Consider the following 27,485-nt stretch of genomic DNA (forward strand, 5'->3'; position numbering starts at 1 on the left):
TGACGTATGATGACCGATTATTCCCGACCAACTCCGATCACCACCGAATTGTCAATTCAAATTCTCGTCCATATTATTAATTAATATGATTACGAATATTTTGTAAATTGCTTAACAATCAAAGACAGTTTTTTGTACATACGGTATTCTGCGATTTCAAGAATAATGTATATCACTTTGTAGAAAATATATTTTATTTTTTGCTGAAATGCCGAATGTTTTACTACCCGGTTCGATCCTTGTTGGCACTCAACCGTTGTCCACAACTAGGTTACATTTTGTGACCTAGTATTATATATATATAATATAATATAATACATATGTATATTCACATCTCGTATAGATACCTTTGAATCTCCAAAAACATATATGTGTAACGGAACATCGACAGTATCCAAAGTCCGAAATTTCTTTCAGGATATTTTTCAACCCAAGCTATAGTCTCAGATTCTCGAAGTTATTAAAATACGCAAGATATCCTACTTCGTTTTATATAAATTGTAAATACATATTTTCATTCGATTCTTTCGTCGAATTTTCCCGCGTCTAATATAGACATTCTATACGACACAGACGCAATGCTTTCACGCGACCTACCTATCGGACTGTCCGATAGGTCACAAATGCGAGACATTTATTGGTTGATGGTTCCAGCATTGTATCTATCGAAAGCACGACGCATGCGTCGTCATTGTTCGGGAATATTCGCCGATATTCGGGTACATTCACGATCGCGAAAGACAGTGCACTTGAGAAAGCCCATCGCAGGCTGTCTCGGCGTGTATGTTCTGAATAGTTTGCAACATGTTAATGAGTTTTTACCAAGTTTTGATTAAAAATTCATGCAGTGCATACAGTATACGAAAGAAAATTAATAGTGCAAGACATTTACCCTCTTGATCGAGTATTTTTGTTAGTATTAATTGTGCAATAAGGAAGGTGAAGAACGATGCCAGGCAAAGGAGGCAGAAGAGGAAAATCCGGTAAAAGCTTCCTTATTTTTCCGACGGCTTTTCTATTATGTATCATTCGTCAGTACAATTATTGTCGAAATCACATTATGTAGATAATTGTTTAAATTACCAGTCTTTCCAACGAATGACTCATCTCGTACATAAATCTTATTTATTTCGTCTTACGTCACGGGTACTTTGTCGATTAGTGCGTTTTTCTTTTAACAACGCCGAATACACATACTTGATTCGTTTCGTGACTAAGAAATCATATATCGATTCACGGAATATCCGTAAGTATCTTGAAACGAGCCAATATCATGGCACCACTTCCTATACCCATGTGACTTCCATGCTTTTCGCACATGGGGTCTCTGGGTTAGGAACGAACAAATTTGATGTTTTAAATACTTAACGTAAATTTGATATATGAATCTTACAATGAAAGCATATTAACTTCGTTGATCGAATTTTTCGCATCATATTACAAGAAATCGAAATTTCTTGTACCATTTATCGATATTCATCATGAAAATAAAATAAGCGTTAATGGATGAATCATGCTTTTACGACAATCAACCATACTTCTTTTCGTATTGTTAGTGCTAAATTTAGATTGTCGCACACAATACATGATCAAATATTTACAATTTATTAAATTATTTTAACAAACGTCTTGGGATTTTATGATTTTACACTATTTACAATTACAAACGTTGCTTTTACGTTTTACTCTCAGCGACGATTAAGTTCAATCGCTTTCCTAGTTAATATCTTAATCAAATACTGTTAATATCTTTCGCTTGTATGTAGCCTGTTTTTTAAATTAGTTTTATATATTTTATTATAAGTTTTTCAAAAGGTGAACTTGTTTTAAAGAATGCAGTCCTAGTAATGAATAATGATGTCTTTTTCTTTCTTATAAATTAAAATTTAGAAAACAGTATTATCAATTTCAGTATCAGAATTTTCATTTTCTATGCAGCTATACTATCTTATCTGATATACTACATACAAAAGGATTATGTTAGATGTCAAGAGTAACAGCTGTTTAGGCTTTACATTATGTAACATAACATTCACTTTCAACAGCTGTTCACTTTTCCTTTCACTGTTTTTATAATTAACTCATAAATATTAATTTTCCAGTGTTAATAACATTTAATTTTTTGCTTGTTTTTGTTTTTTATTGCTATGTGTATCAATATTATATATTGGTATATATTTATATACTATTTGCTTAAAATTATTTTTCTCTCTTAACAATTCAAAGTTATTTTAGTTTTCTTAACATAGCAATGTATTCATTAAAAATTGCATGTAGCTATGCTTGCATGATCATTGAGTAATACTTTTAAAATATTATACAAGCTGTATAATAAAAAAAATACTTCTTGAACAGGTCATGGTGGAAAAAAGGCTGAATTAACATCTGATGAAGATTCGATTAATAATGATGCATGCAGCATATCCAGTAGTCAGTCTGATAATCAAAGCGTGGTGGATGATGTAAATGATAATGAAGTAGAAGAATTCTCACAACAGGAGGCATTTGAGGAGAAACTGAAAGAAGCTATAGATGGTCTTACACAGAGAAGCGCAAAGGGCAGAACAATTTGCTTTAATGGAATTGAAAAAATTTTTGCTACCAAGTATGTACCAGATTTTGTAGAGGATAGAAAAATGACCATCGCAGATTCTGTGGAACGGGGTTTGAAAAAAGGGCGTAGTGAAGAACAGTCAACAGCAGCCAGATTAAGTACTTTACTTTGCGTGCAATTGGGAGCATTTGAAAGTGCTGAAACAGTCTGCCGTGATTTAAAAAGTACTTTGACTTTTATCGCTGGCGACGCAACAGCTTCAACTCAAGCTCGCTTGGAGGTAAAACAAAATTTAATTTACTAATAAGTAATTTTAAATTAACAAGAATATAATAAATTTTAATAAAATTTACAGTGTTGTTGGGCTTTGAGCATGAATCAATTTTTATCGGGCAACGATGCAGTAGACACTATTGAAATTGTGCAATTACTATCGGGTATTTTTTCTGGCTCCTATTTGAAAGGAAATGGTGCTTTACCAAATATTTCGTCCAAAATGGCAGAGTTACATGCAGCAGCGATTTCATCATGGACGCTTCTTTTAACTGTTATGACTCCGGCTGATATATATAATTTACTTGCAAGCGATAAAACTAATACTTACATGCCGTAAGTATCTTTCCCTGTATATTTACCTGTATGACGTCGTACGTTAACATTGGCAGAACATGATAAACAAAAATCAATTTTATTTCAGTTCTCTGAATAGATTACGAGAATTACTAGAATCACCACATTTGGAAATACGATTATCGGCTGGAGAAGCTCTTGCTGTAATATTTGAACTTGGTCGTAATTTCTCTTGCGATTACGAACAAGATTGGTCATTGGATTTAATTGAAATACTAAAAGAATTGGCTACAGATTCTAACAAGTACAGAGCAAAAAAAGATCGAAAGCAACAAAGAGCTAATTTCAGAGATATACTTCATTACATAGAAGTATGTTTCGTAATGAAAATATTAAGATTTGTACATCACTGTCTGTATGCTATATATTATTAATTACCATTGCTGTAATCATTATTAGGAAGATGTTGTACCAGAGATGCATGTCAAATTCGGCCAAGAAATTCTATATTTAGAAGGATGGTGTGCACGAACTCAGTATAATGCATGTTGTAGACTATTGGGTCCGGGTATCAATATTCATCTTGCAGAAAATCAACTTTTACGCGAAATTTTCCACCTTGGTAATAAAGTTTTACCAATACCGTCGAATCAAAAAACTACTAAATTAGAAAGGGTAAGTTTATTATCGCGAAGGTATAAAGTGAATTGGTATTTAGTGATTCCATAATTAATGAGACGTTTCATTACAGACATTGATGAATGCTGCTGCATTTAAGGCGCGTACTATTCAACGCAATAAGAATAGAGATAAGCGATCAGCAGCCTTGGCACCGTAATTCAATTTTCTGCTTTTATATATTAGATTATTTGTTTTAGGATAATGCAAATTCTATTACACTTTTTATTTATTATAACTATTTGATCATGAGAAATTATTAAATACTGTTTTCCCTAATTGTCTAGTTTAAATTCTGAATGGAGATAAAAATAGATAAAATGAATTAGTTAAATTTAGTTTAATTCGATGTGACTAAAAATATGTTTTAATCTGATTTCAATTAGCCGTAAATAAATTGTACAATGTTACTTAATACTATTTAAGTTTTGTATATACGAAACAAAAATATGTATATATGATACACTTGGTACAATAACGATTTATATATATGTTTTCCTTCATGTAATAAAGTTATCGATATTGGTAAACGATTATGTAATGTTAAATAATGGTTATGCATATTGCGATAGCGTGTGCAGAAAAATCAAAATTTGTTTACATTACATATATATATGAAATTTGTTAATTTTAATAGTCGAGGTACAAATATTTTGACTAGTAAAATAACGTCTTATTTAAAGTGTACGTAAACTCGTATACTACATCTGATCATTCTCTCCTTAATTACATGTAATTATTTATGTAAGACATTTTATTAAAAATATATACTGGCATTGTACACAATTATTAAGTTATGACACAGCATAGGAATCTTGATTATATCACGTAATAAAATAAAGTGAAATACTTGCAATTCTTGTCATTTTATTACATTATATTTTTAATAGTGGTACAATTTTTGTACATAACAATCCAACATATATTTTTAAATAATTTATCTTATACATTTATATTTACATCACAGCTGATTCGAATAAGTGTAACGAAATTACACTAATTGCATTAGATATATATATATATATATATATATCTCTATTACATGTATCCTATAATTGTATAGCCGTGAGGTGATATTTATTTAATAAAATGTCATAGGCATTTTGTTTAAATACGAATACCTCTGAGAATATAAATAATACCTTTTTTGTAATGAAACGTATTATGTAAATACTTATTTAAAACTTGGTTTATCCTTACTTAAATTGTATACATATATATAGAGTTAAAGTAATTGACTAGAGCTTCCAGTGTAGTCAGAATTATTGGTATGGTAGAAGGAAAATGATTCCAAATATTACCGCGAAAGCTGTAACAAAAATGACATAAAATATAAATTTGAAAAAAAACCAAGTTTGGTAACAAATGTATTAAAAGCGTAAGTAAATAACCTCGAATTTTTAAGAACTGAAATATTAAATAATGCTAGCATATAAATTACAATCGATCGATATATCGCGTATGCAACAAGCTATCATCTGATCAATACTATAATGGTGATTAAATTTATAAAATAAAACGGAAAATATACTGACGTGATGCTATCCATATTCTTTCTTGTCCAGAATGTTGGCTTCCGTTGTTATCCATATGATTAATCGATTCTATGGTTGGCGCACGTGTTGAAGTAATCGTTAACGTAGACATTTTTGTTAATTTTCCTCCAACTGTTGTAGTAGGAGCAGTTACTGCAGCAGTTGTTGGAGCAGTTGTTGGAGCAGTTACTGCAGCAGTTGTTGGAGCAGTTATTGCAGCAGTTGTTGGAGCAGTTGTTACAAGAGTCGTAGTAGTCATTGAACCACTTGTCGGCTTAGGTGTTTCTGTGATCTCATTAATATTGTTCCGATAAATTACTCTACCATTTAGTGGCTGCACTGGACGGAAATTATGTGTCACATTTTTACCATCTGAGGATTGAATATTGCGGAATGCTGCCAACTAAAAATTAATGTATTATTACTTATATTGTTAAGTATTCTTAATAAACGTATTTTTACGTAGATGTTTTTTAAATTATTTGGCCAAACTTTGTAAAATTTAGTATCCAAGGAGATAACTTTCTTTTGGAAGACACTTTTTCTGACATTGAAGCTTAAACGACCGTAACTTCAAGGTACCTACATAGTGTTTACGAAACATATTTGCACCTCTTTTCATGTTTACAGTTAGTAAACATTAAAGTTAAGCCAAATGTTTTAGAAATACACCATTCATAAAAGTTTATCCATTACATTAAATGTAACAACTTTCGAAATACCTGATCATGGGATATGGGCAGCGGGTCTATGAAGTCGATCCATTGAACGATCTCGAGACAAGGAGGCGTGGTTAACGATCCTTTGTACGTGTAATAATTTTGTGCGGATACAATGTCCGGTGCAACCAATTTATTTAAGACACTAGAATCATCTATTGTTATAGTACTGCCAGCTGTCTCTATTTCTGATATTCGGGAAACGATCGAATCGAAAATTGGATTTGAATCATCCGTGGTCTGTAACAATATAAATTTTTTTAACAAAATCTTTGTACGAATCAAACTTACAGCGAAACTAAACGGGGCCGCATTTTTCATTTCTGAGTAAACATTAAGCATGATCAAATACATTTGTTGAAAACGTAACCGTGCGAAACGAAATGTACAAATCCTAGCCGATGTGTTTAAATATTTCTATTTTTACGAAACAGGATCACAAACGCACAGATCTTCTCTTTTTTGTGCATTTATTTTTGTTTGTGTTTGTTGTGTAAAAAATATTGTTCATCTCATACTTCCCTATTTCTTTCATCAATCTGTAATTGCATTTCGATTTCGTAGCGTCAGTCGCATCCTTGAAGAGGACCAATACGTTGTGTTATAGTGGTGCTCACATAAGTGACTGGATTTTTGCTCACATAAATGACCAGAGTTATCCCCACCAATTCTTAAAAGCTAAGCGGCTTCGAATATCGAGCGTGTCAAGTGAAACTTGACGCTGGTCGTTATCGATACATTGTATACAGAGTGTTCGGCCACCCCTGGGAAAAATTTTAATGGGAGATTCTAGAAGCCAAAATAAGACGAAAATCAAGAATACCAATTTGTTGATTGAGGCTTCGTTAAAAAGTTATTAACGTTTAAAGTTCCGCCTGTAGAACCGCAATCTGCGAACAGCTGCGTATACGCGATAGTGGTTCTCATTCAAAAAACTGTAAGGCTGTCGATGAGTCAGTAAGTAAAGTTTCTCATGCTGAGTGAGAACCACGCAGATCGCCGTTCTACAGGCGGAACTTTAAACTTTAATAACTTTTTAACGAAGTCTCAATCAACAAATTGGCATTCTTGATTTTCGTCTTATTTTGACCTCCAAAATCTCCCATTAAAATTTTTTTCCTGGGGTGGCCGAACACCCTGTATATGGTTTCGGTCGGGTGCCAGCTATTGTATCTCACTTGCACTTATCTTCTTTCCTTATCTCTGTTGAATTCTGAGAACTAACCATGCCCACATAAATGACCGTGGTCGGTCCCGAGCTTGGTCTTTTACGTGGGCACTACTGTATCTGATGATATCTGATATCACACGATTTGAATGTTTACAGAAGGTGTTTGATTGATACCTGATATAAATATCCTAGAACGGTGAGACCGTCAGAATGTTTCATCGCTTCATCCGCAGTTTCGTACGATTTTTTCCAGAAAACGGCATGAAGTTCCATCGAAAATGAATGATTATTGATAAGATCCTCGGATCCGATTCTGTCGTTTTGGCCCCAATGGAAATGCAGTTGTTGAAAGGTGTACGTATCGTTGATTGGTCCCCCTGATATCGTGGGTAACTCGGTATCGACACTTTTGATCATCACTAAATGAAGAAATCAGTCCTTGTGATTATATGTATTGATGCATTATACTTGCTAAAATTATTTGTTTCCTAAAGGTCATTTCTTCCCGATACACGGGATTCGCTGAAGGTTTATCATAATTACGTTGAATTGACGTCTACGGCATGCAATAAGCGACGATAATTTGCAGCTGTTCAAGGATAAGAGACACATATAAAGTACGATTAAACCAATTGAAGTGACTAATATCAATATGAAATAATTGTATTTCAAAATTTATTATTTCTAAATTCTTGTATAAAAGGTAGTTGTTTAAAAAGTTTAAAAAATTGAAGTTATTCTTGATCAATTCTCTAGTAGACAATGAGTAGAATATTTCGTGTGAAGTTCAGTTTAATTTTGGAGGGAAAGAAAGGAGTATCAGTTTTATTCGAAAGAAAATTGTATAGAGGAGACTAAGTATATATTTAGAATGAAACAGTAATGAGTAATATAGTCGTCATAAAATTACAATGGGCCGAAGGAAATACCAAAAATTCGAAAATACTATTTGTTCGAAACGCATAATTCCTGTTACCGCGCAAACAATTTTCGAGTTTGGCAAGATGGCGTAACAAGCAACAGGTGTATTCTTAGAAAATGATAGGCAGCATAATATAAAGATCAGTTTTATTTTGTTTCAATTTCAGTGGTTGACGGAACAAATACTTACTGACGATAGAAACAAATTACTGGCAAGATAAATACTCGGCGTTCAAAATTCTCCAAGGTTTGTAAATTGATCTACTTAAATCTAAAAATCTACGCAATTTTCGCGGGTGCTTATTTAACTGTTAAAGAGCCACAGTTGGTTCGACTCAAACGGATTAATGACGTTTGAATTAAAGAGATACGTTTTGATTTGTCCTAATGTTTATTAACAGTTCGAAAACAAAAGTTGTATCAGTTTAACGTTCTTCTACTTTAGGAACGATTTAAGGTAGGAATTTTAGCGTGAGATAACTTAACTACTCGTCCAAAATTTCGCTTCGATAACTGTGCAATGATGCCAGATTTCTTAACCTTAAATAACCTATGTGTGTGGTAAATTTCACGGTTTATAAGAATACGTGTTGAGACACAGCGGATAAACTCCGTTGCATTGTGTTGTTTAAAATTTTCTAACTTCGACTAAATATTCTAAGCGACTTGTAATTTCGCAGTGTTTTTAGTGACTCTTATTATTTAATACGGAATTATAAAAAATTGTCTTTTAAAACCACATTTCCTTCCAGCTGGTCTAAGTGGGATTGTTTATTTTGATTGTTTAAGAAATGATGTTTATAAATTAAAGTATGATGTACTCTTGTACATCAAACATAACATATGATTCATGCACGATGGTATTGCATGATGCTACATTTCCTTCATGCAGCGAGAACATTTTTGAACAATACCGTTGCAAAATAATAAATAGGGCAAGGTAGACCCAATCTCTTAGATTTCTATCTTTGGGATTATATAGCCAAGATATTTTCTAGGTATTTTCCAGGGAGTAAGAAATTCAATGTTGAAACATATAAGAATGTGTATTGAGGCATATTGACTATGACATTTTGTTGTTACATTATTGTATTAGTGATTTAATTTGCATAGGATGCTGGGCTATAAGTTGTAGAGTAGACTAAACTGGTGAAACAAGAATAAGATTGACTCCAGTGTCTTAAGAACTATATTCAATGATTACAATAACAAGAGTTCAAAAGAACTGGTAAGAACATTTTTGCTAATTGTCCAAGTATCTTCCACAACTAATGTTTGTTAATATGCTAAACAAAATAATTTGTTTGCAGCTGGATGTGAATAAACAAAACTATGAGGTACAAATCAAGAATAATCAACTCTGAGCAACAAGCAAATAAAATAATGTGAAGGAAGGAAGATAATATCATGAAGGTTAGTTGATTTTTCTGTGGTTTATCTAAAATTTTAATAATTATACTCACCAGAGCAAGACTATTTACAACAACATAGTATCTGTGTTAATAATTATTTGTTTATGATCTGTACACTACAGTAGATTTACAAATTTAAGATGTAGTAAGATCTATAAAATAGAAAGCATATAATTTAAGCAGATTTTGTTTATTTAAGATATTTAGTATTATTCTGCATGCTGCAATAAATATCTATACAATGGTCTATGCTTGTGATTATACTTTATCAAGGAAAGAAATCACGAAGTTATAAAATAGACGTAAATTATCGTACGGATTGATCAGATTTCCATTAATGTAGACAGCATTTACAATTTTCGTGCTCTAAATTGTGAAATAAACGTATAAAAGTATAGATTTTATTCGGGTTCTATTTATTTAAAATAAACCTGTGATTATCCTGTGCGGCGGAATGAATTTATTTACGATCATCTAAATGTTTAGTAATGGTTGCTCTTAGTTTCATGCATTACAAAAAAGGGTACTACGAAATTGAGTTTGTAAAATAAACGCGAAAAATCGTAGACAATGATTTGACTTTAGTTGGTTCAATTAGTACCGAATACTGTGTGTGTCTGTTTAGATTTGAAATAATACGACAAAAATAATAATGAGAAACAAAAAAAAGATTTTAATTTGTTGGACAGTGTAATGAAACTATAGCCGAGGTATATAATAGGTCTAACATTTTATGAGATTTTGTACTCGCAGTGATACTGTGTTACCGACTCATAATTTGTGGACTGAATACAGCGTCCTCTGTTCATAAATACCGTCCAATTCATGAACTACTCTAAAACGTGTTGAAAGTTTAAGGGTGCATACGTGTTGTATATGTGTGAATTCTTTAGAGTGGGATTTGATAGAGGTGGCCACTTACTATGGTTCGCTTAAACACGGCTTGCCAAGACTCAGAGATACAGATTTCTTTCCGAAAATATATTCAAGGAGATAAAGAGATGATATAAAATTCTTTTATATTATTTAGTTAGTCGAGAGTGTGAGGTGTCGTGGAAGAAAAAGTATTAAAAGTATATACTTTCGGAAACCATTCGATCGACGCTTTCTTTTTTAAATATTATATCCGCGATTGTAAATTTTGTAGATACTTTCGTGCTAATATAAGTTTCTTTCGTATATACTGATTACCATTTAATTGAAACAAATGATTAAATTGCACATCTTGCAACTAGAATTTCACCTTGTATTACGGAGAGTTAGACTTGACGTTTTAACACGTTGACTGCCACGTTAAATTCGCGCGTTAAGTCCCACCAAGCTACGGTCTTCTGAACGCCGTGCACGTATAATTTAATGAAACGATTGACTGTATTCGGTCATACTACCCCATCTCTACTCAATGCCTAGTAATATAATCTTAATCTTTTCTTATGTAAGCTTTGAAGTCGATGTCTCACGTTCAAAACTATCTACTTTCAAAGGTGAATGTAACGCATAACGATCGCACGTTTCCTTTTTATTGGAACGAAATTTTAGTTTTGAAAATCGGTATCGAAAATAAGAGCTCTTTCACACGAGCAAGCATAACAGCCTCGTGGTGGAAGTTGCCTCATCGGTTATAAGGCCTGTTTCCGTGTGTCCTACTTTAAGTAGTACTCTTGAGAACAAAACTTTCCTTGTGGAAACCAGGTACAAGGAGTACCAGATATTATTTTTCAAGCGAATGTACGCTTTTTTACTATAAAAAACGAAAGGAACAATGAGAAAGGAAATTACAGCTAATTGCCTTGTATGTCCTGCACGCCACTGCTGTGCTTAGATTAGAACTCCTTATGCCTGATTTCACTGCAGAGTTTTGTTTTCAAGAGTTGCTATTGAGATTTTCTGGCGAGTGAGGCAACTTATACTACACTCCCTTACAAAATTATAAGTCGTGCAAGAATATGGAGGAAAAATGTATTTTATCGATGATTTTCTGCTTCTTTTATTCCGAACGTTAATGTTTACTTTGTGTAGAACTATGCGCTATACAAAGATCAGTTGTCAATCCTTCTGTATTGGGAAATGGTTGAAAACAGTTACGATATCAATTTCGGTTTCGAAACAGTTATAGGAATCGAAATGATAGTGTAACAGTTAAAAATAAAAAAGTTTTTGATGTATATTGGTTCTGAAACGGTTCTAAAGTGTTCTTAAGTTAATTATACTGGGAAAAATTTTAATGTGAGATTCTAGAGGCCAAAATAAAACGAAAATCAAGAATATCAATTTGTTGATTGAGGCTTCGTTAAAGTTAAAATTAAATTAAAAAATTTCAAATCGTTCTAAAAAAATTATTTTAAGTTGCGGAGGTCAATTACAATCATTTTTGGCGAATAGACATACCCCCGAAATCCTACCCACATTCGAGAAAAAAATTCGAGAAGGTGTGAAATTTTTCGACGAAATTGAAAAGTTTCTAATCATTTTGAAAAAATTATTTTCGGTTGCGTGGGTCAATTGCAATCATTTTTGGTGGATAGACACACCCCCGAAATCCTGCCCACTTTCGAGAAAAAAATTCGAGAAGGTGTGAAATTTTTCGACGAAATTAGAAAATTTCAAATCGTTCTGGAAAAATTATTTTCGGTTGCGGGAGTCAATTACAATTATTTTTGGTGGATAGACACATCCCCGAAATCCTACGCACTTTCGAGAAAAAAATTTGACTATGTGGACAAAGTCGACAAAATTAGAAAATTTCAAATCGTTTTGGAAAAATTATTTTTGGTTGCGGGGGTCAATTACAATCATGTTTGGCGAATACACGTACCCCCGAAATCCTGCGTACTTTCAAGAGAAGAATTCTTTACCGAAAATATACTGTGTGACTGGAAATGTTTCTATAACTTTTTAACGAAGCCTCAATCAACAAATTAGTATTCTTGATTTTCGTCTTATTTTGGCCTCTAGAATCTCCCATTAAAATTTTTTCCAGGGTTGGCCGAACACCCTGTATATTCAAGCTGTTAAAACTTTTCGTTTATTTCGTAATTTACGAACACAACCGCGCATGTCCTTAGATTCTTATAAACGTGACAATGATTGTCGTGTTCGTGCGTGCCAATATTTCGATCTTGCTAACTCATACCTGTGTGCCCATTGTTCGTAAGATTAGCCTTATGAGGATTTTGGAGATTAGAAAATTCTAGCGGTGGGTAACTGGCCATCGTAACGTCCTTTGCTTCTATGTCGATGGGGGATTGTTGCTTTCCTAAACAGGCTTTGTGGCTGTCACCCCAATGCGACGGGCCTAGAAAGAAAAGAAAGAAGAATGCTTTCTAGGCTTTATCCATTAGAATACTTACGTGATTATCGTAGTTTAATTTAAAATCTATACGTACTCCTAGATACAGAACAGTTGTTATGTGTTTGATAGTTGAACATTTTTTCGTAATTGTTTACATTTATTTTTAGTTATCAAGTGTGGACATAATCTTAAGTTTTGTTAAATGTGTCTTGCAAGGTTAATTATATTGTGGATGATTTATTATGTTCTATGTAAATTAACAGGTTACCTTTAAACGTTATTATTCTTTTGCTACGCTATTTATACCGTACATCCGAAGGATGTCACTCATAAATATGCTAAACAATATTGATAAAATGACTGTGTCTTGTTGTAATCAGTTCTGGATGTTAGAAGGCATAATGGACATGGTATGCCCCTAGGTAGAGTTTTTTTTTATCATAGAGCATATTCTAAATCATTTTTACAAGGTCTATCGAATGTATTTTCTTTTTCCTCGCTTTCAAGCGATGAAATATCTCCTCTCTCCTTTCATTCGCTAAAAAACGGTTGAGACACGAGAGTCGATGGTGAAGTTACGATTACTTCTTCAATCCGTTGTAAAAGTTTTCACTTGAAAACCAGTATTAAACCAACATACTTCAATGTTACTAGCATCAGTTAGGTCGTTATTATTGTAAATAATTGTCAACTATTTTATGTTTTATTACAACAAGACTGTTCATTTTATTGTATATTTTCATCGCATATCACATGCCAAGTGATATCGCAAAAATAGGCATTAATATATAGAGTGTATCGAAATTAAACGATGAAATTGCTCCAATTTATCATGTACGGATAAGGGAAAAATATTGAACGCGAAGAGGATAATAACATACTTGTTATTTCACATTAAAAGGTAAGAATAGGTCGTCGATATTTGTTTGCTACTTGAGGTCGTTGAAAATAATCAATATAACTTCTATTAATCACTATAATTCTGTTTCGAAATGCCAAGTGCTCTTATCAATACAAGGCTGTCATCGTTGAAAAATTGTATTTTGTCCTTTTGTTATAACTTTCTGTTCAAGTTTTTGCGAGCCCACGATTATATGTAATTTCTCCATCGTTTTCACTCGTGGAACATATTGGAGTAGTTCGATCGTTTTGCTTGGAGACACCCTGTACATCGTGTTGAACGCATTCGAAATTATCAAACGAGTTTTTGTAGTTTCCAAATAAATCGATATCGAGCGCGCTCGAATAATTTATTAGCTATACTAGGATTCGTGATTCACTCACCGTCGTCTCCATCGTAGCCGAAGTCAGCAGAAACAAGGTCTGAAAGAAAAGTAAATGAATTTATGAACACGGTCAATTTGCACATTATAGCACGTTCCATAAATTTTCACGTCGAATCGGATCCTGCTACTAATTAGCTGTACGTACGCGCGTAATTCACCGGCAATTGTGGGAATCTTATTATCCTTGTCGCGATTGAATTCTGACGATTATGGAAAACTTGGACCGAGATTAAAAGGGGGGAAAAACGTAAAAAGAATTCTCAGGCCCCGGTTGACGGTGTTAACATTCATTGGAGAGACAATTGAATTAAACGTAGAACGAAAATTGCGACGGCGACACGAACAATGCTTGTATTGCAATCGAAAGTGTAAACACGATGATAGAACCAACAATAGTTTCACACTGTGCGAGAGGCGTCTTGATAGTCCGGTGAAAGTAGACTCGCGAAAGATACAAACTGGCCACGGCATTGCATTCAACTCGTCACAGATGAATTATTCTAGTCTCCTTATTAGAGGTTGTTGTCGTGGTTCGAATCAGCTTTCAAAGAAAAATATCGATTTGTTACTACGAATTCGATTACTGTCTTTACACACCATTGCCTCTACTCTTGTGTAAATTATTTATAGTTTTTGATAATACATGTCGCCCCGACGTTCCATCGGATATTAAAATATAATCGATGTATGCAACAAGGAGAGGATATTTTTATACATCAAGTTTGGTTATTAAGAATGCATACAGGATGTTATTGGCGGTATAACCAGACGAGGGTCAATTCCTTATGAAAAAATAAGTTGAAAAGAAAGAATCAAACCTTTTAAGATCGCGCTAGGGGCACGTGCCCCTTTGCCCCTGTCTTGTTATAATTCTTTCAGCGTAAGAATAGTTTCATAAATATTTTTAAACTATACTTGTGTCGATCGCTATCGCTATGGATAGTCGATATAATAAGCAATTTAAATTAAAGAAACATGTTGTAGCATTAATTACGTAACATTTTTTTATTCCCGATGTGTGATTCATTTTTTAAAATCAGATGTGTAGTTTGTTTTCTAGATTGCAAATCTTCTAATTAATTGCAGCAGATTAATAACACGGCAGCAAGTGATTTTATTATAAAAAAGTTGGAAACTACGTTGGCACAGTTTATGTATGAACTGTGACTATTTTACGGAAAATTACACCTTTTCTTTTAAACATAATCTTCATCTGCTTTACATATCCAGATCTGAGCATGTGTATCCGATAACATAGTTATCATTGGTTTCGTAACACGTTATTCTTCTTTCTGTTCATTATTATTGTATGTGCTTCAACACTGATGACAATGAACGAAAGTGTACAATCCATTGGCCTACATTTTAAACATACTTTTCTTGTGTATTTGAAACTTGATTACGCAGGAAATTAAATTTTTCCATCGAAGACAAATTTCGTATTAATTTTTAACATCACGCAATAATGTAAATTCAATTAATAGATTCGAAGACATGTTAATGTAGATATTGATATCGAACATTGTAACTATAATGCAAAACAACTGATGGTTGGCGTTACCTTCTTTCGTTTTCATTTATCAAAGGTCACTTTATATCAAGCCTATAATTCCCTAATGACAGTAAGAATCGCAGTATTGTTACTATATGTATACGCGCAGTTTGTCATGGAAATATAATTACACCTATTGAATGTGATAACTAATGTGAAAGTACTTGTCTGATACAAATTGACTTTTGAACAATGAACATGAAACAAGGTAATATCACACATCAGCAGTAGCGAAAGAATGCATGTGGAGCAAATCGTGTCGAATAACCGAACTCCGAAACCATGCTATTTCTAATTTTGCCTATTTTATTTCAAGTAATTATAACTACTTCAAAATTTCTTCAACCTTTTTCAAACTTTCGCTTTTACAAACTTTTGAGCAATTAAACGTTAATAAATAAACCTGGCAAACTTATTAATAATAGTAAAACCAGATACAATAGTAAGATTAACATCATGTAATTGTATCTATTGATATTAAACATTGTTATTTCGATGTAATCGATGACTGTTTAATGTCACCTGGTCTCGTTTTTATTTCTCGAAGGTCGCTTCATATCAAGCATGTAATTTTCTTACGATAGTAACAAAAGTTTGTGTTCTTGTTACAACACACGTCACTCATATAAATCTACATAAACAAGTTCGATATGATATTGTAAGCAAAAGTGCTTGCTTTCTATGAATTGACCTTTGGGAAATGAATGAGATAGAAGATAGCAACACCCATTAGTTATTTGCTTTAAAATCAATTTGTAAGGTTACAATATGCAATAAGTGACAAATAATAATGGCAGTATTATTTTTATGAGTCGCGACGGAATGTATGCAAGCTTTTATGAAAAAGAAATTTGATGATTATTAAAATAATATTTATTTTTGTTCACGTTATTTTTTTACATTAATAGATTTTTGAACATTGACGAAATATTTAAATTAAAAATTTCTCTTTTAGACAGTGTTGGAATAATTTTAATTGCTATTACATTATTTACTTGTATCCGCATATTTTTAATATTGCTGTATTTTAATAACACTGAAGTCGTATTGATTATAACATGCTAATAATGATAATTAATAACATAAAATTAATAAGATTGAAAAAATATAATTTTATATGTATATTCATGAAGGCATAAATTAAGAACTGCAATAAAAATTCAATCAATAAGATTGGATATATATAGTTTTACATATTGATAATGAACCCTCTTACCTAAACGTAAACAACTGATGTTTGATATCACCTTGTTGCGTTTTCATTCCTCAAAGGTCACTTCATATCAAGCTTGTAACATTCTTGTGATGGTATCGAAAGTTTGCATTCTTGTTACTACACATGTCCAATCACTCGCACAAATCTACATACGTTTGTTTGATATGATACTAAAAGCAAAAGTACTTGCTGCATATGAGCTGACCTCTGAATAAAAATGAAACAAGACACTATCGCACAATAATTGTTTACCGTAAAAAAATATTACAAGCTCGCAGATAATCGTAATTCACGAAGGTAAAAATGAATAACCGCGAGAAAAATGTATATGTTTCAAGCTTTTTCGAAAAAAAAAATAATTCAAATAAATGTATATCGACGTTGGATTTCATTTTGTGCATTACTCTAAAATTGAATGTATTCGACTGTAAAAATGAGTAGCCACTGAATTTATGTAAATTCGAAGCTTTTCTAGAAAAGAGATTCGACGCTGCCGGAATACCGTTATCAGTCGTAGTAATTGTCCGAGCGACGCGTTATGGATAATTCATGAACCAGTGATAAATCTGCGGTGCATAGCGAAAAACGAAACTGACCACTTCCTTACGCACAGTAAAGACGCTTCTCGATTACCGGTTAATGAGTCAGCCTGGTAAAGTTCCCTTCCCCTATCTACAAAGATAAATCGCTCGTACCCGTGCTTCCAGGTCTTACGCACATGCTTGACACGTGCATCGAATGACGAACATTTGCTTAGGACGGGGACGTTGTTTCCAGGCGAACTTAGACGTATACTATTATATGCAGGAGGTCCTTTCAGCTGGGTTTCGAGGACTGTAAACTAATTTAAACCGAATATCGCCCGTGAACGTCTGACGTCATTGATGTCCTCTATAAATACGGCATATTTATTGCTGCAAATGCGGGGCAAATGCTCGTAAAATATACCGTGACATCCAAGGATGACGATCAAAACAAGGGCACGTACACTGCACAACGATCTAGTACTTCAATGCGAATTTCTTTTTCTGCGGGGAATATTTGAAACGTACGATCTGTGCGTCATTGCATTGTACAAAAACGCGTTTTTGGCTACGAAAAAAGCACAGGAATCACAATCATAACAATAGCATAATAAGCAAGCTTTATACTTGATTCATTTAAACGTTTCAACCGTATCTCGTTTCGGTTCTTTTTACCAGAGGTGGCCGCAACTCAATTCGAATAATAAATAACAAAAAACGTCAACGTGTAGCGAATTATTCGCAATGTCTAATATTTCATTTTACACTTCAAATTCCAATTTTAATTCAATAAATTAAATAGGGAAACTCCTGAAACAAATGCACTTTTTCTTATTTTATTAAAAAAGTTATAGTATTGTAAATATGACCTACTAAGAAATCAAATATAGTACAGTGAAAACTCGATAAATGTCGCTACTCCGGGTCCGGTCAGCAACACTTACGGAATAGGAGAATCGTCTTTCGAATTTGATTGTAGTTTGCCGACGCTTCGAACGTAGAAAGAGTTAGTAGCTAAAGAAGAAAGAGGGACTGAAACTCGGATTTATCGCCCCAGTTTAAATATCCGCGTCAGTGTGACCACACTACTGCACAAAAGAAAGTTTTTTATTTTTTACTTTTTGTTAATAAAAATTTCACTATCATGTTGGGGAGATTTCTCTGATTAAAATGAGGCTAAACACGATATAAATCGGTCAATATTTGGTAGCATAATATTTAATTAAATATTGTACTTGCGAGTCTTTCTCTCTTTATTTATCCTTCTTGTGCTGTCCTTTTCTATGTTCGGAAATATCAAAGAACGACGCATCGAGGTGCTGGCTACATTTATCGAACGGGAGGTAGCTATTTTCAAACGGGACGGTTCCACCGTTTCGTAAGTGATCAAAAACTGCAACACTTATGAAATAGGGGGTTTCGTTAGCTACCACTGTTCGATAAATGTACCAATCCACTGACCTTGCGAAGATACGAGTACACAATATTTAATTCAATATTATGGTAACAAATATTGGCCGATTTATATCGTGTTTAGTCTCATTTTAATTAGAAAAATCTTTCCCACATGATAGTAAAATTTTTATTAAAAAAAAGTAAAAAATAAAAAACTTTCTTCTTGTACAGTAGTGTGGTCACACTGGCAGGGACATTTAAACTAAGATGACGAAGGCAATAAAGATTTTTAAAGAAAGCCGCTACGTCTCCGGTTACACTTCGCCTCACTGGTTCAAGGGGGATCCCCCTAGTGGTGGGGATAAAAATGTATCATTTATGGAACAACTCTTGAGGACATTTATCGAGTTTTCACTGTACCTCCCGTTCGATAAATGTAGCCAGCACCTCGATGCGTCGTTCTTTGATATTTCCGAACATAGAAAAGGACAGCACAAGAAGGATAAATAAAGAGAGAAAGACTCGCAAGTACAATATTTAATTCAATATTATGCTACCAAATATTGACCGATTTATATCGCGTTTAGCCTCATTTTAATCAGTCAATATTATGCTACCAAATATTGACCGATTTATATCGCGTTTAGCCTCATTTTAATCAGAGAAATCTCCCCAACATGATAGTGAAATTTTTATTAACAAAAATTAAAAAATAAAAAACTTTCTTCTGTGCAGTAGTGTGATCACACTGACGCGGATATTTAAACTGGGGCGATAAATCCGAGTTTCAGTCCCTCTTTCTTCTTTAGCTACTGACTCTTTCTACGTTCGAAGCGTCGGCAAACTACAATCAAATTCGAAAGACGATTCTCCTATTCCGTAAGTGTTGCTGACCGGACCCGGAGTAGCGACATTTATCGAGTTTTCACTGTACCAGGAATATTGAAAAAACTATTTTCATTTGTATGCATACTTCAATAATTGGATGAAATGATCGGTAATGCTTGAAGTCATGTATATGTATAGTAAAAAAAAAACGAGGTTAAATAGTAAAATCAAGTAAAATGGCCAACAACAGAAGACCGTAAAGATTAAACGCAAACTGACTTTACAACACGGAATTATTTTCTAGATTTACTCGATTTTTAACAGATTACATATATGGAAACCAACTTGCACGCATGCCTTTATATTACGTTTTGTTTCCAAAAGAGGACGAAAATGTTGATTACAATTTAATCTTAAATAAATTTAAGTTACGTGCGTCAAAGAAATATCTTTATTGAATATTTGTTTCATAATTTTTTAAGTATTGAATGCCCTGATTTGATAACGAACTGCGATGTCATTTGAAACGCTGATTGTTTTCAGGAGTGTATTACCGTGTACGCTGTTCTGTTACAGTTCCAAGAAGTTATATGTCTCAGTTTCATGAAGACTTTACTGTTGCGCAATCGGGGTTTGATGACCTTTCGAATCTTTTATATCCCAATAATTGTTTCACCTTATAATAATTGTTTCTCCCCGCACAGGTTGCGCAGTTGCTTTTGATGACAGCAAGAATGCTTGGTTCAAGGGACTATTCTTTTCGTCGAGACGAAACTTCTTTCAACGGTCACGGTCTTCGAAATTTCTAGGTCATCGATGTTTCTTTAAACTGGTTCTACATCCTCTCTTAATAGAAAGGATTTTACGAGATCGTTATTTATTCCTACCACGTTTTGTTTGATGTTAAAATATTTTTATTTTATTAGGAATATTTCTTTCAACCGTATGTTTATCAATTTTTCAATGAATGTTTCTTCGCTCCTATTTCGAGTTACTTGATTAATCATTATATTCATTTATTTGCTTTAATGTGTTTCAATGAGCGAGGGATAGAGATTACTTCCGAAATAGAGTACTCGTTCTTCGAATGCTGCTTTCATCATCAAGTGCAGTCTAGAGTTTCATTTATCATTTACAGAGGCAAGAGTTATATTACAGTTTTGCATATTGTATATACAGGGTGTGTTAACGCAAGTGTAAAAATTTTTGCATCGTTGGCATGGCCATTCTGAATAAAAATGACGAACAGAAATCTTGCCCTCGATACTTATTAATAATACTAACTAATGAATCGAAATATAAAATAAAAATACTACTTACAGACTGATGAAACATAGTGATGTGCAAGCGTAAAACAAGTCTGTAAAATATAAACTAGTTTGCGTATAAAGTCTGTGTACAAGGACAGGTTCTGCAGACTAGTTTATATTTGATATAATTATCACGTACAGTACATACGGGTTAAGCTTACACTTTATTATATTTTCCCACTCTGTAGGCAATATCTATTTTTATTTCATATCACATTTAAACGAACAATTTGTTCGTTCGGTGGTTCCTTGTTATATAATTGACGTATATGATTCTAAACAGAATCGATGCAACTTAGAATGCTTGATTCTAAACGTACTGGTAAAACCAATTATTAATTTTTCGCTTTATCTCTGTAACGATACACGATAAAAATAAACGGTTCGAGTAAATATTATTCAGTTCGACAAGAGTTACCCGGGGTAACGAAAGAAAAATCCGGAGAAGAAACGGAGAAAAAAAAATTTCCTCTTAATACTCGCCCAAAAAGAATTTATTGTACATGGAAAAATTATATTTCTCTAACAAATTTTCTTACATTATATTTCTGATTTTAATTGGCTCGAAGTAGCACAGTACTATCGAATATCTCGTACAGTGTATAACATTGGAATCCATAGGGCGTGTTTAGATAGTGCGACTGACTGTAAGTAAATATTTAAAATATCGGTTATGTTCCCACGACGTTGCTTACTCGAAACGACCGCTCCCAACAATCTATCAATCCTCTGTGTACTCGTCCCGAAACACCCTGTACTGCACATACGGTATACTGCGTACGCTCGATTGATGCTAATGCCGCATATAAAGGTACTTTTAACGAACCAGCGATTACACGTGTGGCCATTTGCCGCTCGTCGTAAATCCGTGACACACCGTACAATTTAGAAGTCTCTGACATTCGTTAACGTTCAATGGCTGGTGTTCTGTGTAATGTATAAATTTCGTAACCGAAAAGACAGCTGCCTAATTCAGATTTAGCAATCGGAACATTTTAACAAATGCTCGTTTCGCGTCAATTAAGGATTAACAGAATTCTTGTCGCGTATCCGCGATTTATGGCCGTAAAGATAGATTTCTCTCGCATCGTGAACGTAGTTCGGAGGCATTTTGTATAGCTGTTTGGTGGATCGGTACTTGCAAGACCCTGACAGTATTGAAATTCTAAACTCTGAAAGAATCGAGCGCGCTTTCCTGGCGCGCGTGCGCGGAAATCTCACGCGGTTCGAGGGGAATCACCGCATAACGATGTTTTCGGATACGATTCGATTCGCGATTCGATCACCTTCGCGCAGCCGATGGCACGCTCGTCGCGTGAGCGCTTCTCGGTTTTGGCGCGTTTTTCCCCCGCTGGAAATTGCGCAACACGTGGCATCCAGCAAATTGAGCAAAATGTTTGTAGACATTATATATCTTTCCGGAGCACGTAACTTCTGTGATAATGAAGCCACGAGCGATCTAATGCCGCGATTCTTCACTCCGTTTGTCCTGCGAACGTCCTTCCGATGGAAAATTGCGCGTAATGTTTCCTCGAAGAATATGTTTCATTTTCGAGGACGAACAAGCTATTAATCACGGACTCTTTGTTCCTTTGTCATTTGTTTTGCATTCTAATTCTTTCGTGGCCAAAAATTGCTTCGGCTGGGTCAGGTCTTTGTGAATCGATAAACTTAAATCTGTTACACTTAAACTACTTGTAGTAAAATAATAGTTTCGAAAGGTGATCAATTTTATATCGTTATTCGAACTTCTTTTTTTTTGCATCAGCTGGAACTGTTCCTTCCAACATTTTCAAATTTTAAAACGTATGGTGAACAATTCTCATTACTTTCTATTCACAGGAATATTTTTTAATGACAAACGAGCTGTCGACCACAATCTCTTTGTTTGATCTTATAATTCTTTTACAGCCAAAAATTGCTGTACGAATGTTCAAGTATCTTATTTAACGAAAGTTCTTTCGAATGTTACGGATCATAAGTATACATTACTCTGATTGAACTCTTTCTTCTTTCACTTTGCTGATGGTGGGTTATGTTTGCACCTCCTTTTTATCAGAGTAAAAGTATGTCATATCAAATAAAAGATAGATAGCATATACAGAGTGCACCTAAAATAAATGACTAAATATGCATTGATATTATTTGATGGATGTTCAAATGCATTATTCAACGAAAATCGTTGCGAATGTTGCTGATCGCAATTAAATACGCATTACACTGGCGTTGGCTCATTTTTTTCGTTTTAAATCTAGGTAGTATATAAAGCGTGTTTCTAAATAACTAGCAACATTTGAATGTATTCTGTTCGTTATAATGATAAAAAATATTAAACAAACGTATATTATATATTATATATTGGCAAGAAAAGTTCCAGCAATCGAATAAGCTGTCAAGAATGTGAAAATCATTTATTATTGCTCATACTCTACAGCGGAATGTTCTATTGTTATATGAATAATGTTAAGAATGACAAAACTCCTTTTGCTCGAGGAATCCATTTTAAGCATTTCCTCTGACGTACAACTGTAACACGCTATAACTGGGGAAGACAACATTTCCGGAGTTACGTTCCTATTTCTGCCATTACAATGAGTAGAATATATTCGTAATGTTTGACCAGTTATTTTAGAAACTCTGAATAAACGTGGAATATTTGCTTTTTATGTATCAAATAGAAAGAAACGACACAGTAATTCGTCGCCAAGAACGCATATTACAATTGTCTTAATCCAACGTCTTCGTCCTAGTTGCGATGCCTTTTCGGAGAAATAATTAAAATTACGAAAGAGCTCCAATTACAGATTAATGACATTATTTTGCAATAGTTAATTTGCTGCGGAGAGGTTGAGGACGAGTTATTAGTGCGACATCGCTGGAAAATTCGATTGCGAATATTTATTATGATTTCTTTACAGTTTCAACGTTAAGTTAATAAAATAATTTTTGCTCTTTTATGCTCTGTAATAGGAACTGTTTTATCAAAAACGCGAGATCATGTTGCGATATACATCGTCCATTTCTATCGGAAACAAACGATCGTGTGTTTATCGAGCGTAGGAGCCCAAATTCGTGGACGTGATATTTATCAGTAAATTGTAATACAGGAAACGTCGAGTATCGAATTGGGAAGGTATACGTGAAGTTTTACGGTAACTGTGTGGTTATATGTATAGTTCACCGATCCCTTACGTCGCATTATTGTCACACTGTCGATGGTTGCGAAATTCTTCATTAAATTACTTCGGTAAACACGGACCCAGAAAGTATTTTAAGCCATCGTGGTAAACGTATGTAGCGTGGCCAATAAAGCTGGGCGGAATTTTATTTGGATAATAGATGGCTAATAAAAAAAAGCGATTTAATCCCAACGTTTACTCGATCGAAGTAATTCGGATAAGATTTATTCGTTCAACGTAAAGTATAATTTGATTATGATACTACAGACTGTAGTTTTTATCTAACAAAAAAAAAAACGGTTCGAAAGTTGCTCTTCTTTTATTCGTTATTTGAAATTTGTTATTTGCCGGCTAAATGTTGGCGAACAATCGGAACTTGAATTTTGCAAACACAACCGTCTGGAAACTGACAAAAACAGCGACTGACAGTTTCGATTTCTTAACTGGTAAATTGCACTAATTAACCTCTAACTCGTTCAAGGAACATCGTATTAACTCATTTTATTCTAATCGCCGGATTAGACGCGGTCATCTTGCGGCATAGAAGAAAGCAGAGTTTGGTGCAACGCGTTGAAATGCGCGCGTAAAACGGTTACGTAAATTTGATCATCCTTACCGAACAGCCAAAATTTATTTATACCGTGGTAAGATTTATTAACGTAGGTATATCGAATCGGGTGCCCGATCTTATACATACGCGTGGACACGTGCAAACATTCGTTATGTAACACACACATTTGTGATACCGTTGTCGAAAGCTGATTAGATTTGTCCTTCATAATTTTTATAATTCAATGTTAATGCCGAACAATTGATTTTTTTAAACCACAGTCGTTTTATGTCGAAATTCGAATTCTTATGGCATTTTTCTAAAAATTTCTAACGATATAACAGTTGTATTTCTTTGCTCTTGCAAATGCTTGGTATATGTATGGTCGAGGATATTATATTATATTTTTTCTTTAGATTAATTGTACAAGTAGTTTCTGAAGAGGACCAGCATAAAATGATTAAAATGTGAAATATACTTATAATGGTTTTACATTGTATGAAGAAATTCTTTTTATTTGATTGGGTATTTCTTTATTCTATTTATATTTATTAAGCAGTATATATCAGTTTAGATTGTGCAATTCATCAGTATATAATTTAATACAAAATTATAGTATAAAGTGACGATGAATTTAATACTGGATCATCATCAAATAAGGAAAATTCAGGACCACAATCAATTGCTTGGCTATTATATAAGAGAGATTGTTCATTGCATTCTATGAGACCCAAGCATCACTATATTTAATGGAATTTAAAACTCACATTGCATCTTGATTATGTCAGGAGCACAACGGAATTAGTAGGAAAAAAGGGCGCCATGTTTCAACTTTCGTAAATAAGCAATTAGAAGACAATTCTATTCAAATGCAACATACATCTATGTTTAACGCCAAGTGCAAACTGTTTTATGAAATTTCACGCTTAAGCTTTTATGCACAGAAGTGCAAACATTATAAGACGTTGTTACATAAAAGTTGCAAAGTAAATTAATTATAATAAAATTGTTTAAACTGGTCAATTTTTTTTAATCTGCATACATAGGTTTATAATTTTATATTTAAAAAAAAAATCGGCCCATAGAGGGTTACAAAAATAGTAATAAAGTAACACGTTTGCTTTACTATTATTTGAGAATGTCATTAAAATTTTGTTTGCAAAAACCAATATGTGTAGAAATTTGTATTCTTTAGATTCAAGTTATTACAATGTATTTTCATTTTTACCCAAAGCAAAGGTAAAAAGTAAAATTTAGTTATACGGAATTCTAGGGTATCTTAATTGCCATACTCAGAACAAACATTGTAATAAATATAATCTAAATAAGCACAGATTTATGTGTTTTTACGTTTAAACCATAAATCTTGAATGAGACTCAAATTAGGGATCGAAAAATTAATCTAAAGTACACTATGCTTATTCAGACTACGTTTGTTATAGTATTTATGATAATAACAAATGCATATTAAAATTGTTCCAGTGATGGTTTCACTTTCTTATAAGTTTAAACTAATTTTCAGTTATTTTTACAAATTTGTAATTTTCTGATATATTTTTAATAACGCTACGTTTTCTTTTATAATTGTTTTTAGGATATGTTTTACCCGAAGAATATCGTAACGTTGTAAACAAAAAATTCAAGTAGTTTTACAGTACTTGTTACGACCAAATAATTTATAAAATTCTTTTAACTGTAACTGTAACTTTCGGTCAGCTTTCTTATTTCGCGAATTTTATGTAACCATTTCAGTTTCTCACTTCATGGTTCGCGCTTCCGCCTCGGATGGAAATCTTCGGCAATGTTCTAATTGTCGTTTACATACTGGCTACAATGCAAGGGGTGACCGAGTTGTATATGCATCGGCGACATCGACGGTCTCTTCATGAATTTCAAACAGTTCCGTGATATTAATAATAAGCATTATTAACTCAGAAGCGCCTACCAGGGTAACGGTTATCGAAATGGACGGTGTATCGTAATTTATCATTTAACCTTTTATTTTCGATCAGTTCAGACCGAGGCTCGAATGCACGCTTTGTAGCCCCACTGTTGAAACTAATAACTTATAAAAAGAATTCTATGCCGATACATGTTGGTACGTTAACTCGAAGAGTCTTAAAAATACACCATTTCGATTTATTGACATTGCCATCGAGCCTTACCGTTACCTCCCAACGAAACTTGGTTTAAAAATTCAAAATATAATCGCTGCGCAATCACTGACATATCAGTATTTACAGTTTTGAATATTACTTTCAAACACTGATCGATTTATATATTTTTGAAAATTATTTCGTTCGAATTTCATACGCATTCTTCGGTCGGTCGCGTGTCCCGAAATATACCACTAGAAATATGTGCACAAATATTTAAATCGCACAGGTTAAATAATTTCAATGACGTTTCCGTTGTACGACACTCGAGATTATTGGAATATTATTTGTACGAAAAACGTTCCACGCTCAATAAAGAATTCGCAGGGTGCCAGAACGCGCGAGCCGAGATCGAAATTCGTTTCGTGCGAATAAACGCGAACAAAACGGTGATGAAAGAAACTTACTCGTCAAGAAAAGCGGCCCAAGCGTGAAGATCAAGAGAATCATGATTGAAAGCAGCTATCACTTTTCACAGCGCGCGAAACTTCTTTAACACTATCGTTACTGATCCCCGATACGTCTACCTTTGAAATGCGAATACTCTGTTACGGTCGGTGGTCGACTGAGCACTGTCCGCCTGTCGGCTATGTTAAATAAGAGACCACCGCTTTTATTTCGCGGTAGCCTATCGACT

At 33.6% G+C, this 27,485-nt stretch overlaps 3 protein-coding genes across 4 annotated transcripts in view; 2 read left to right on the forward strand and 1 right to left on the reverse strand.

Moving 5' to 3' along the window:
- The first annotated feature begins 729 nt into the window (after positions 1-729).
- Positions 730-4,102, forward strand: LOC122401290 (interferon-related developmental regulator 2). Its single transcript, XM_043403354.1, has 6 exons — positions 730-983; positions 2,356-2,834; positions 2,910-3,163; positions 3,252-3,495; positions 3,584-3,799; positions 3,876-4,102. The coding sequence occupies exons 1-6, from the start codon at positions 950-952 to the stop codon at positions 3,960-3,962; spliced, it is 1,314 nt and encodes a 437-aa protein (XP_043259289.1). The 5' UTR covers positions 730-949; the 3' UTR covers positions 3,963-4,102.
- A 740-nt stretch (positions 4,103-4,842) lies between these two features.
- Positions 4,843-27,408, reverse strand: LOC122401291 (carbonic anhydrase 1). Its single transcript, XM_043403355.1, has 7 exons — positions 27,256-27,408; positions 14,137-14,175; positions 12,694-12,855; positions 7,402-7,646; positions 6,060-6,296; positions 5,338-5,740; positions 4,843-5,111 (listed from the first exon to the last, which is right to left on the reverse strand). Exons 1-7 carry the CDS (start codon positions 27,296-27,298, stop codon positions 5,065-5,067), a joined length of 1,176 nt encoding a protein of 391 aa, XP_043259290.1. The 5' UTR covers positions 27,299-27,408; the 3' UTR covers positions 4,843-5,064.
- LOC122401288 (F-box only protein 28) overlaps positions 8,405-27,485 on the forward strand; it is a 36,623-nt gene continuing 17,542 nt past the window's right edge. Inside the window, exons 1-2 of one of the 2 annotated variants that reach the window (XM_043403352.1) lie at positions 8,405-9,376; positions 9,459-9,561. The gene's annotated coding sequence lies outside the window, so the exon portion shown is untranslated. The remainder of the gene's footprint in view (positions 9,377-9,458; positions 9,562-27,485) is intronic. The other variant, XM_043403351.1, reaches the window with a different exon arrangement.

Source organism: Colletes gigas, unplaced genomic scaffold (genome assembly GCF_013123115.1).
Source record: "Colletes gigas isolate AHSC1104 unplaced genomic scaffold, ASM1312311v1 Colletes_gigas_Sc00023, whole genome shotgun sequence".
Lineage (NCBI taxonomy): Eukaryota > Metazoa > Arthropoda > Insecta > Hymenoptera > Colletidae > Colletes > Colletes gigas.